Genomic DNA, 13,717 nt, shown 5'->3' with positions numbered 1-13,717 from the left:
GATTGTGAAATTTTAAGGTTAAACAAAACAAAAGTCATCATCTACCACTTTATCCTCCACCAGAGGGTCGCGGGGGGGGGGGGGGGGGGCTGTGCCAATCTCAGCTACATCTGGCGATAGGCGGGGTACACCCTGGACAGTTCGCCAGTCCATCGCAGGGCCACACACAGATAGAGACAAACAACCATTCACTCTCACACTCACTCCTATGGTCAATTTAGATTGTCGAATTTACCTAATCCCCACATTGCATGTTTTTGGACTGTGGTAGGAAGCCGGAGAACCCGGAGAGAACCCACGCACACATGGGGAGAACATGCAAGTATGTAAAAGTCAACATATCTTTAAAATCAGCTCTTAAAAACATGCAGTGTTTTACTGTACCCGCTGTCATGTGGTCTACTGTGATAAAGAGCACATGCATGGTGCTCAAAAGGTGAAGACTGATTTCATTTAAAAAGCATCAGATTTGAAAATTCAACACTGCTGCAGTCCCACTTCACTGTTCACTTTGGTCATCCTGCTCCTATTGCCTGTAAGGTCTTGGGGTATAGACGAAACTTATAAATCATAGTCAGAGGTATGATGTTCAAGGAAGAGTGAGAACCACATTCCTACACCTGATTATACATCAAGCCAAAACATTAGTGAAGATGCTGGGTGGAACAGGTTTGATGACATCGACTATGACAGCTTTGTGAGTCTGATGGGAAAGAAGAGTGCTGCTCAAACAGTGAGTTTTGTGTAGCCTCGAAAACATTTATAACATAATGACTGGACTTATAGATGTTACAAGGCAGTTTCTTAAAGCCAGACATATTCACTGAGAACATTAAGAACATTGTATAAAATATTTGGTGATGGGATAAAGTAATGGGAACAGGGTAGGAACATATTATACTTCTGTCAACTACTTTTCAAACATGTGATGAGAAGTAAATGGAAATGTGTTGTCTGTTCGACCATCATTCAGCCGGGGACGCTACATTGTCAGTGTAAATATTGAACATGGTTGAAATAAACAATCCATCCATGACAGAAAGAGGTAAAACAAGTACAAAAGTACACATTCGCACACACGCACGCACACACCTGCAGTGCAGAGCAGACGTGGTGTGAAAGTTAAGCAGTGTTGAATGTTTCTGAAAACTAAAGCTGGACTAATCTTTGCAGTAAAACCAGACTGAAATATTTTCCCTCTTAAACACCATCATGAACCTGCTGACAGAGCTGAGACACAAAAGTGCACACAAAAGTGCACACATAACGAGAGGGAGGTATTTAAGTTAACACATAGGTCAGGCTGTCTGGTCAACAGACAGGCCTGTTACCTTATAGCTTTAAAGCCTCCTCACCTGGTCCTTGATGTTCTTCTGAGGACAGTTAAAATCAAGCTGCCTCATGACCTGACACGCCTGATAGGGTTGTCATCAGCAAGCAAGTCAAGTTGCAAAGTCAATAATTTATAAAGTTAAGTCAATAGGATTATAATATAATTATCAAGCATTACAATAACCCACTGCCCCTGCATGTTTTACGTTTGATTCAGGTGTGTTGGGGCAGGAAAACATGTAAACTATGCAAGGCAGTGGTGAGGACCAGGATTGGGAAACACTAATTTTATAATACCAAGTTAATGGTAATTGACTGTGTGCTGATACATTTGGAACAGTTTTGTTTTTCTTCACAAAAGGACTTTTCTGAAAAGCAGAAGCTGATATATTTATCCGAGGAGACAGTAAGAAACCTTCAACCTCTTCAATGTAAATGACAATTATTTACTGCCACATCATTCGACCAATCCCTTTTATTTCAACTCAACAGGTTGTGATAGAGACATCACTCCTGCTCCTTGTGTGTCTCACTGAAGACGAGTGTTTTAACCAGAGAGATGGCAGACGGCCATATTTATCAAACTGCTTTGCCCTCTGACTGTTGCCATGCTACATTCTGATAAGACAAAGTAAACAAGTCATGACTACAATAAAATACTGTATTTATTTTTGCGATTCATCAGCCTTCACAGAAAACAACCCAGCACACTGGCTATGTGTGCGCAAATACTCACAGTAGAGTACTGACTCAATTCAGATGTCAGCACAAACACAGTTCAAATATAAATACACAAATGCACACCTTTCCCTTTAATAAAATTTCAAAGTTACAGAAGATTGTCACGGACGAGATTCGTTGTATGGCTGTCACCAAGACTCACACAAAAACATAAGTGATCCACTGATGACAATGGATCAATAATCATCATGTCCATTCCCACCAAAAATGAGTTTTGTTATCCAACTTGAAAACTAAGGTGTGTATGAATTTAAAAAGAAAACTGACTGGGCTTAAGTAAGTATAACATTGAAGGAGATTAAAAGGTTAAAGTGGATAAAAAGTAAAACAGCACTTTTACATCACTCAATTCCTTTTATTGTATTTGGTAATTACGGTATCACCCATCACATTGATTTAAGTTCAACTACAAAGTAGAAAAGAAACTGGTATTACTTTTAAATATATGCAACATTACAACTACATAATAGATGACTGGACCTGCTTGGGACATGCACGACACTGCTGAAAACATGTTTTTTGTATATATATGATAAAAAAAAAATCTTGGTCAGTAATAAACAAGTAATCCAATGGCCATATTCATTACATTGGAAGGATTCAATTAACTCCATCAGAAAGTACCAGTCTCATCATGGTTAACGTCACAGTGCAAAGTCATGTGTTGAGCTGTTGGCTCACACGATCTCAGTTTACAAGGCACAAACTGTGGGAAGAAGTAGGATGTGAAAGGTGTACACTGGACATGGGAGGTACAGACTGAGATCCAGGTGCCGTGGAATTGTAGGAAAGAAAGGAGTGTGACCGACTGGTGGGTCGGTCGTCTCCTGTTTGACAATTGCTGGTGTTACTAATAATTAATTTAGTTAATTGAAAATTAATTTAATCTACGGAAAAACAAATTTGGATTACTTTCAAAAGGTCCAGTGTGTATAAGGTGGGTTTGCTCGCAGAAATTAAATAAACTACCTATAAGTGTGTTTTTTGTTGGCCCTTGAGCAAAGGGCTTGCGTTACACGATCTTGTGCAGCCCTGTTTCTACAGCAGTCTTAACAGACGTGCTTTTTCACATTGTGAGGTTGGAGCTAAGTGATAGAGAACGGCTTGGCCCACATAAGCCCGATGCATTTTCATTCATTCCCTTTCTTCTCCTCCAACTGAAGTTGTGTCAACAAGGAAGGATCAGATCAAGGACTGTGATAAGTGAACATACACCAGTTACTAACATAAAAAAGAGGCATCGACATTCACTGCATTAACTCTGCCTGGTCTCATCTCACGGGGGAATCTTTGGCTCAGTTATGATGCATCTGTATTAGACCTAGATCAAATTGAAACCAAGCAACCTTTTCCTATAAAAATATCATTAGTTATTTTTGGTTTAGTTGAATTATTAAATACTGTGGTCAGAAGGTATAATTATATTAATATTATATTATTAATATATTATATAATTATACTAATTTTATTCATTATTCTTTTGATTAGGGCTGGGGGGGAAATATCCAATTAAAAAAACTATTTTACATCAACTTAAACTTAACAAATTCTTGATTAATAAAGAAAACAGGCCAGAGTCGTTCAATAATGTAATGGAAACATTTAAGTATCTGAGACATAAAAATAAAGTAAAAATAGTTGCACTGAAACAAATCTGATCTTGTAACGTTACAATCAATCAAGTGTAAAATATTTTGGATTAAGGCTGAATCATGTTTGGTCATCAGAAGACTAACACAGAAACTAAGTGGGGTGGCATGTTAAATACCGGTAAATGCACATTGTTCAGTTTAATATTATAGTTTTCAGAGAATTAAATAAGTAGCCCTACGTCTTAACAACGTCTGGCCCCTTCACATCTGAACCTGGAAGCAGAGAGTCTGGGTTTTATCTACAGACACATGTAGTTCTCTCTGTGTGAAAACAAGTTGTTTAAAGTGTTCAGTTAGGTTACGGCGATACCGTGGCAATCAAGAAAACCGGTAAGACAAAACATTGGTAAAATTAAAACTAACTTCTTTCTTAAAACAGAATTATTGTTGCTATGGATTGAGAAGGTGATTTAGTTACTTTTCAAATTGTCACAACCAACACAAAGCTCAACCTTTTCAAGAAAACAGCTGTGATAACCAAACTTTAACATTTAAAATTAACTTTAAAACAAGTAACTTAAGTCAGGCCTCTTAGGTCGTTTTCCCACCTAATGGTCTTCGCTAGACTCGGTACGATTGGGGACTCGGTTCAATTGGGGATTGCAACACTCCAGTTGATCCGACTTTGCTTTCAAGCTGCACTTTCGTGAAACAATCCAAATCTTTTGAATAACGTTATCCCCTCCTCGCCTGAGGCGGCGCTGCATCAAGAATTACTGAATGAGAAGACAAAGACAACAATGAACAAGAAAACTCGCTCATCTGTTGGTTGAGGCAGGACAACTTCTGTTTGCTCCACATAAGAGCAAAACATAGGCGCTGCATCCGTCATTTCTCCCGGCTATCGCTCTACACGCACGTATGTGTTTCGGTTGCGCATTCACACCTACCCAAACGAACCGGACTTTCCTTAATTTCGCAGTCACTTGTGGAGATAGTCATCAGTCGTCCAGCTCATGCATTTTGCACGGAGACTCTTCAGATTCAAGTGGACTCATTTTTCTACTTATGTAAAAATATGAGCCGAGATTAATTTTATGAGCTAAAAAAAAAAAATTAAATTAAAAAGTTTCCTTCCCACACAGTCCTACTGTTTGTCCACTGATGAACCTGCTGCAGGAGGTTGATCTGCATTCTCTTTCTTATCAATACTGGACACATCATCCCCCTTTCCTTCAACTTTCACCTGAGAAGCAAAATCCTTTTGTCCTTCTGTGTCATCAAGGGGAACCGACTTCTCAATAATGTTGACTTTAGGGACCGGGGGCTGGTAACGGTATGTGTATCCAAAGGCACGCAGGTGATAAGTGTAGTACTCCAATAAATACATATGTAAACTGTCTATATAGTGGAAAGACACAGACACGTCTGAGCAGCAGTTTGGCCCCTGAAAAAGAGGAATAGAGGAAAGAGTTAGTTGGAGGCAGGAAAGTATCAGGTTTTCAATTTACATGAAACAAAAACCACAAGTGTTTGGAATGGATGCTCATTGAATCAAACATCAACTCAGAACTGTTGTTTCAGATAAGCACATTGTGTGCTAGTCCTTAATAATAAATTTAAAACAATTCTGTCTGGCAACAATTCCTGTGGATGTTAAAAACAGCAATACTAGATTCAAAAAACACTGTAGCTACAAAGCACCAACCTGAAAAACCAGTCCTTAAGTGATCAGGACCCAGTTTCTTTAGAACCAATTAACCAGTTTCACAGCATGCATGGCATATTTACACCACCTGTACTCACTTCGCCTCGGCACAGCACGACAGTGTGGTTTAGGTTGCATCTCCACTACAAAAGATGGACTGTCACTGGACTGAAACACAGCGGCAGAGTCTGTGAAGCAGCTCGTTGGTCGCTATCAGCAGTGCTGTCCCTAAACATACCAGACTCCTGGTAGTTGTTGGAGATTAACCCGTGTTTTTAGGATTGTTAAGTAGTTCTAACTGATCTACAGTTCAGCACTGTTCGGCTTGATTTCTGTGTCGGACATCTCTTTCGGTACTCTGATCAATCAGTGGCCGGCAGTCTGACCAATCATCGCATAGTACCTACTGAGCACACTTGGAACCTCGCCAGAGCAGGTACTATGCTCGTAGAAATGCTACTTGAACCCCACCGTGGTGAAGCGAGGCGAGGCGAGGCGAATAGAGCTGGTGGAAATACACCATTAGTGTAAAGGAGTGTAAAGGAGATGTGCAATACTTTAAGTTAAAAACCATGCAACTGTCCTTCTAATAAAAACACATCTAGTAACATATTACACTTTTTTTACATCGTGAACATCCATATTGTAAAGTATACTGTTTAATTGCTCTATTGTTGTTGTAATTCAGCCAGGGTACATGTACCTTGAGTGTTTTGAAATGCACCAATCAAAAAATGGATTTTTATTAAATACTGCTGAAAATGCTTCACTTGCCTCTGCGATGGGGTAGTAGCAGTAGCTCCAATACCAGAAGCTCTTGGGAAACTTGGCCGTGAGGTGCTGCTCAGGGACAAAGGGGTGAAATGTTTCCCTGTGACTTGTGTCTCTAGAGTCTCCTGCTTGCACCCCAACTTTCTCCATGCACTGCCCCATTGCCAGGTCCTCTACAGAGGTAGTATGAGTGCACAGTTTGCTTTTAAAGCCTGCTACAAATCGCCGTAGAGCTTCTTTGCTCAGCACATAACCTGCTCCTCCACTCATGTAGCCCTGCTTGGTATAGGGCTTAAATCTTCTGCCGAAGTAAATTGGCTCGTCCGGTGTGTGGTTCGCAAGAACCAACCGCAAGTTGTCTACAATAACGTAGGTGTCATCATCTGCCTTTAGGAACCAATCTGCCTCATGACCATGATGCTCATAGACATAATGGAAGGCCCGGATTGTTTTCCAGTACAGCTGATCCCGACCTTCTGCCGTATTTAAGCCCACAGTGGGAAAGTCGGGGTTATCCAAAGAGCTCATGAAGACCAAAACATTGCAGTGACGACTCCACGTAGACTTCACATGCTGAGCCTTTTTCTCCAGGTTCTGGGGTGCAGTCATCACCCAGCAAAGAATGCGCACATTTTTGTATAGATCATCAGCCATGCTACTGTCCTCACCTGGTGAAGAAATTTAAACATGAACTTTACATTAACCGCATCAACAACATTTTCATTTTATTTTTCAAACAGCTTGTTTTATTGTACTAACTATACAAAACACAAAAGGTATTTTTTTTAAAACAAAATTAATAGGTTAGGTGGGACGAACAACCAGAGTTACTTTTCAGAACATTTTAGTTGCCTCATTTAAGTGTAGCTTGAGTTAGTTACACTTACTACTGAATGTATACTTTGTATACAGAAAGATGTGTCATGAAACTTAACATTCCAGGCCAGGTCTCTCTTGTAAAAGAGATTTTAATCTCAATGAGACTAACCTGGATAAATACAATTAAAAAAATCCCCACCCCTTTGTTTGTTTTGTGGGTGCTTTCACTGATGTTTGCTTTTGTTACATGCTGCTAAGTAAACAGTACTGTGTAAAAGTTTCTGGCACCACCAGCTCTGTTGTTTTTTCTGTCTTCAAATTCTGTGATCATTGGAATTTGGAATAAAGTGATGCGACTTAAAGCTGGTCTTATATATTAGCAAGCTGTCAATGAGTTTAACTCATGCAACATGTGTATGTAATGCTCATGCATGTCTTGAATAAACCTGGTGTAATAGACGTTTTTTACAGCAGATATTTCTTTAAATGAAATAGTAGGACAAACATAGGATTTACCAGTAACATTAATTAAGGTTCCACTCCAGTATTAACAGAGCTGTGTTATTGTTCAAGTGTAAGGGTAGATCATGCTAAATACTTGACACCTGTAGAGGATGTTTGCATACATATTTTCTGGATGTGTTCTAGTAAAGTGAAATATAAATAATTATCCTCTATTGTCGTGATAGCATTGCTAAATCAACACATTTAATGGTGGCCTAAGACTTCTGCACAGTACTATATACACACATATACATATATACACACATATATATACATACATACATACATACACACACACATATATATACATATACACATTTATATATATATATATATACACATATATATATACATACACATATATATACATACACACACACACACACACATATATACATGCATATATATCTTTCTACATACATACATATACATACACATATATATATATATATATATATATACACACACGTTTTTTTATTTTATTTTTGTAATTGCTGGAACTCTGGCCCTTCTTTCAATGCAAATGAGTCATTTCATCGACACACTGTCATTCTACAAGAGGCACAAGTTAGAGGAAGTTGAAATTTGTACACAGTATATTGAGTTTTGATGAAAAGGGTGACGACCATTTTCTAAATGATTGACTAGTGCGCGGACACGCACGCGCGCGCACACACACACATTTATGTTTTTGATAATCACCTGCTTGACTTGTACCCTACCTGTGTGATGGGGGTGCTGCAGGTTGAAAAGTGCAGACCGCTCCTTTTTCCATATCTTTACTTCCTCCACAGTCTGGTGTTGGTCGTCAATGTGTTTGTCATCGCTGTAGGTTTGTGGTAATGTCCGACTCGTTTCATACCATATCTGCCGCAAAAACAAGTGCAGCACAAGGGTTCCGACCACAAAACCGGCATAGAAGAAGACTCTGGATCTGGGGGTCTTCATGCTGGATCAGGTGGCGTCTCACTCACTGGTTCACCGTCCCTGGTTCAACTAGGTGCTGAATAACAGAGAGAAGACCAACAAATATCACTCCAAAGTGTCTCATTAAAGAGGTGTGAGCATTACCCTCTTTGGAAGAAACGTCAAAGTGCAACTCCCTCCCTGTTCAAGGTGTGGTTTACTTACTAAACGTGTCGCAGACATCGCAGCCACTTCATTAACCGCTCACTTTCGTCATAAAGAAGGGTGGTCAGCTTTGAAAGACGAAACAAGTCATTTGCTAAATGTAACTTAGCCCAGTTAGCCTAATGCTGACATTTGCTGTGGAAAAAACGAGCAAATACCCAACACACAAACTAGGAAAAATAACCCGCGCGACGACGACAGATTAATTATAATATCAGTCATTATAGTGACAACATACTCTCGTGGGTGTTGGCCACGGAGCATTAGCTGGCCAACAATCCATCATTTCATCGACGCTGCTAACGTTAACTTCAGTGCTAGTTAGCGAGGATCTCCTTCCTCTGTCGTGACAAGAAAGCTAACGTTATCTCAACCGAATTGAATAAACGACACGTTCGTTGCGTAGAATGAGTTGTTTGTCCCTTTTTTAAGATGCCAACGTCCAGAGTGACACATCAAAGTAACACTAATTCCAGGCCGCGGCAAACAAACACAACATCTCAGTACCTTGTGCAACTGAAGCACTTTCTCACAAACGGGTCGGGTACTTCCGGTGAAGCATTTCATAAAATAAAAGAACCGCGTTTGTACAAAATGAATGTCTGTGTACATGGTATAGTTTCAGAGGTGCTGACTTTACAGAAAACCTTGGCGTGAGAAATAAATGTATTTTTAAATGGTGATTAAAGTTTACACCTTTCTTTTGTTCTCAGAAACTTGATAAACACTGCTCAAATCAAACTTACTACCTATCAAATATACTACCAACATTTTTGTATATTAAACTGGACCAATTTATAAACGAACCTTGTTAATGTGCATTCAAATAATACACAGCTTCATGTTTTTATTTCAAACATGTGGCCGTGCTACATTTACATTTTTAAAACACACCTATCTTGCATACAGTGAGCTATTAAAATAATTGGTTGACTGGAGAGACAGACTGGTTTCATTGGATTCTGAAAATGTACATCGACCTTTACCCCTGCAAATAACCATGTGTTCCGGCAGCCAAGCTGGCTGGAGAGGACAGTGAACAAACAGACAGCGAAGCACCTAATTCATCTGACTCAAACATACAGCCTCACGGTTATAAATCCTTCCTGATTCCTGACAACTGCTGTCGGACAGAGACGCCTCATTACTCATAATATGACAAAATCACCTTTACCTTGTTAACTTGGCATGAAATGCACATTTTCACTATGTACATATTCATTGTTGTTGATTAGGTTGCATTATATTTTGTTATTCCTTATTCTGTTTATAGTGAATTATCTGACTTAGATGAACACATTAACACAGCTACATTCTGTCTCAAATATGTTTAAAGATGTACACTTCATTGCATTGAGGAGCAGAAGGCTTCCTCAGGATGGGATGGAGTTTGGGTTCACATGTACGATAGGTTTATATTGAAGAGTAGATTCAGACTCAGACTGATTTGTTCAGACTAAGTTAAAGATGTGCATTCCATTGTGTTAAAAATTAACCAGGAAATTCCTCATGGGGGTCACAAGCATGACCCAGGACAGTTTTAGGTTAATAAGGCCTTTTGAAGAAATGCAGATACTTCCTATATTGGAACTAAGGGGTCCCGAGGTCAAACCTGTTGTTGATTCTCTAACATTTACGATCATGTGTTGTGTAGGAAGAGGAGGTTGGAGAAACCCTTAAAAGTATGGACCTGCTCCTATGCAGGCGGAATTATTCAGAGATTTGGCAGGAACACGTTCTCCCGATGTGCTGCAGCGCTCGGTCTGATGCTTGACTTAACCAAATAAAATCCCTTTTGTTCGGTATGAGTCCTGTGTCAGAGGGGTTTCTTCCTGCACCATCAACTCATCACCTATCATTCATAAGAAGAAGGAAGCCTGACTAAAAACGACAATAGGTGTTGTGTACTGTATATCCTTACATTTTTTACACTTAATTGTAATATTTTATATTCTAATCTAATATTTTATTACCTTCTTCCCAAGTTGTAAAGTGCCTGAAACCTTGCTGCCTGAACTTGCTGTAGCAGCTATACACCACCACTCTTTATCAGCTGAGGTTTGCAACAATGATGATTTTAAAAAACAGTAAACACATTTACAAGTCGCACTAATGCTATGAGAATTTGACATTAAGGTCTTAATTGTACTTTAATGTGTGTGACATTTAGGAAGGTTTAGTGGCAGATACTGAAAATACTTCCTGTGGTATCGCAGCTAATCACTTGTTATGCATTTGGTTTATGTCCATGGCTCATTGAAATACATACAAAGAAATGCTGGTTGTTATATTAGGTATATTGTGCTGCAGGTCTTTCCAGCAGAGGGCGTATTTGAGACAGTTATAAAGGTTATGTTAAGTAGAAGACATATCGGAAGTCAAACAGATGTATAGCGAGTTATGCCTGTACCATGCTGCATGTGGTTCAGTAAAAAGAAAGAAAGGAATTGCAAAGTGTTGGCCTAAATTCTTTTAATGAAGATGTAACACTTCCCATAATGTTTGTCTAGGTGTATGAGTTCTTTACAATTAAAGTCATTTGGTTTTCACACTGTACTTTCACCAAGGGCCTTGCTATACAGAGCATGCCATCTTGAGCTACCATGTTTCTACAGAATCCTGAATTTAGAAGCAGAAGATATGATGCACACATTCAAATAACATTCTGCCTCAGGGCTCAAGACTAACAGCACATACACATGCACACACACACTCTAAGGCCACAGTCACACAGGGCACGGTGCACATTTTTTCGTTGTGACAGTAATTCGCTGGCTGCACATGTAGGGTGTGGAGAGCTGCTGCACAAGGAGATGAATGGAGCAATACGTTGTGTTTTTAAATCGCAAAAGGTCAACTTTCTGTTGCATGGTGCTCTTCAGAAAGGATGGACTCAGTGGAGGAGTCCTTGTCGCAGTAACTTTTACAGTGGACCAATGTCAATGTAAATTGCAGTATTATTATTATTATTATTATTATAATAATAATAATAATTATTAATAATAATAATAATAATAATAATAATAATAATAATAATAACAACAATAATAATAATAGCTTAGATTTATAGAGCGCCTTTTACGAAACCCATGGTATTACAGTAGTCCAGGCGTGATGTAATGAAGGAATGGATGAGGGTCTCAGCGACAGAGTCAGTGAGCGATGGCCGGAACCGAGAAATATTTTTGAGATTTGATGTGTGTGTCGAATGACAGAGTAGAGTCCAGAATGACACCCAGGTTACGAACCTCCGTGGACAGTGAAGTGGTGATGTCGTCAACAGAGAGACTTTGGACCAACCACTATCAACTCTGTCTTCAGGCTGTTTAGTTGGTGCAGGTTAGAGGTCAGCCAAGATTTAATTTCCTTTAAACAGTTGATGAGTGATTGTGGAGGGAGCTGAGTGGATGGAGATGTGCTGAGGTAGAGTTGAGTATAGCATAGCAGTGGAAGTTAAGACCATGGTGGTGAATAATCTGTCCGAGCAGGAGCATGTAGATGGAGAAAAGGAGAGGGCCGAGGACAGAACCTTGTGGAACACCGTTGACTGGGGCTGGGTGGGAGCATGACCTATGAGTGGAGACGAACTGTTTGCTGTCGGAGAGGTAGGCGTGGAACCAGGACGGAGCAGTGCCGTTGAGTCCAAGGTGAGTGGAAAGGCGCTTCAGCAGAATAGAGTGGGAAACAGTGTCGAAGGCTGCGGTGAGAAGAACAGGATGTTGATGTAACCAGAGTCGGCAGTCATCATAAGATCATTAGTGATCTTAACCAGGGCAGTTTCGGTGCTATGGTGGGTCCTGTAGGCAGATTGGAAAGTTTCGTAGAGCTCATTGGTGGACATGTGATGATGAAGCTGGGCAGCAACTACTCTTTCGAGGATCTTGCTGAGAAACGGGAGGTTGGAAATTGGCCGGTAGTTATTGAGGTTGGCAGGGTCCAACCCTGCTCTTTTCAGGATGGGGATAACAGAGGCAGTTTTCAGGCTGATGGGTACAGTTCCGAGTTAGAGAGATGAATTAACCATGTCTCGAATGTGGCAGCAGACGGAGGGAAGGCAGGCTTTGACCAAAGCCGTGGGCATAGGGTCAAGAGAGCATGTGGAGGCCTTTGCCTTGGTGACCAACTCAGCAATATAGGTGGTGTCAACTGGATTTAGGGAGGAAAGAGAAGGTGAAGAGACAGAGGAAGTTACATCCTGGGACAGAGACACTCAGGAGGTAGAGGGAGACAATTGTAGCTGCATTAGGGGCCCCACCAGAGGGCGCTGCTGTGCAGGGGAGGATTATAAGCATTTATAAGTTTTCCTGTGTCAAAAATGTTGAGCACAAGTTAATAATAAATTAAACTTTCCCCGATGAAAATGTCCACAGTTTTCATTTGATGAACGCAATTTCTTCTGTAGACGCTTTATGTAGTGTAGTTGTGTAAGTAGTTTGTTGTGCCTTATGCTGCGCCTCCTCCGTTTCTGTTAGGTGGGGCACAGTCAAGACAGCCCTGTGCCTGCAGTGTTGTGGACCCCAGAGCGCTTCTCATTGGCTGATTTGAAGCAAGGGCGGGCACTGTGGTCTGTGGTGCTGAATTGGCTGTGTTGTGTGGGGTGGCTTTGTATATTGGGTGTGCACCGTTCACGCCATGAGTCGTGCATTGTGTTTTTATTGTTGTCACATTGTTGTTTCAATCTTGAATATTTGATATTGTGAGATTTTGAACACTGCCATTTGGTGGTGCTATTGATATGATAATATATGTCATCAGATTGGCATTGTTTGTGTGAAGGCATAATTCAGCTGCAATTTTGTGTCTGCGGTGCTGTGGTCCCCTCTCTCACTTGCTACGGTGTTTTTGTTGTGAGGGTATGAGAGTAATACAGTATTTGGTATTTCTGTATTGCATTATAAGATTTTCCTGCATGACCCCACCAGAATTTCTCACCACTGCAGTGGACCTTTAAGAGGCCGCAAAGCAGTGCCCTATCGGGCTGAACAATATGGGCGAAATAGATAATTGTGATTTTTCTGACGTGCTGTGACCCACAATCCCAGCCAGTTTTTGTGCTCTCTAATACCTGTACTTGAAGCTAGTGACAGTAGTGTCTTTGGGAACAAACACCTGAGTCATG

General features: G+C 40.3%; 1 protein-coding gene across 1 annotated transcript; it reads right to left on the bottom strand.

Moving 5' to 3' along the window:
- Positions 1-1,979: 1,979 nt before the first annotated feature.
- Positions 1,980-9,132, bottom strand: c1galt1lb (core 1 synthase, glycoprotein-N-acetylgalactosamine 3-beta-galactosyltransferase 1, like b). The gene is made up of 4 exons (XM_058632452.1): positions 8,599-9,132; positions 8,190-8,470; positions 6,148-6,812; positions 1,980-5,112 (listed from the first exon to the last, which is right to left on the bottom strand). Exons 2-4 carry the CDS (start codon positions 8,413-8,415, stop codon positions 4,813-4,815), a joined length of 1,191 nt encoding a protein of 396 aa, XP_058488435.1. The 5' UTR covers positions 8,416-8,470; positions 8,599-9,132; the 3' UTR covers positions 1,980-4,812.
- Positions 9,133-13,717: the final 4,585 nt, after the last annotated feature.

This window comes from Solea solea, chromosome 6 (genome assembly GCF_958295425.1).
Source record: "Solea solea chromosome 6, fSolSol10.1, whole genome shotgun sequence".
Lineage (NCBI taxonomy): Eukaryota > Metazoa > Chordata > Actinopteri > Pleuronectiformes > Soleidae > Solea > Solea solea.
The sequence above is the reverse complement of the archived record's forward strand: the minus strand, read 5'-3'. Positions and strand labels throughout refer to the sequence as shown.

Coding starts and splice junctions, on each gene's coding strand:
- c1galt1lb (XM_058632452.1), bottom strand. CDS start 8,415: ATGAAGACCCCCAGATCCAGAGTCTTCTTCTATGCCGGTTTTGTGGTC. Junction 6,813..8,189: donor GCAGCACCCCCATCACACAG/GTAGGGTACAAG, acceptor TTTCTTCACCAG/GTGAGGACAGTAGCATGGCT. Junction 5,113..6,147: donor GCTACTACCCCATCGCAGAG/GCAAGTGAAGCA, acceptor CCTCTTTTTCAG/GGGCCAAACTGCTGCTCAGA.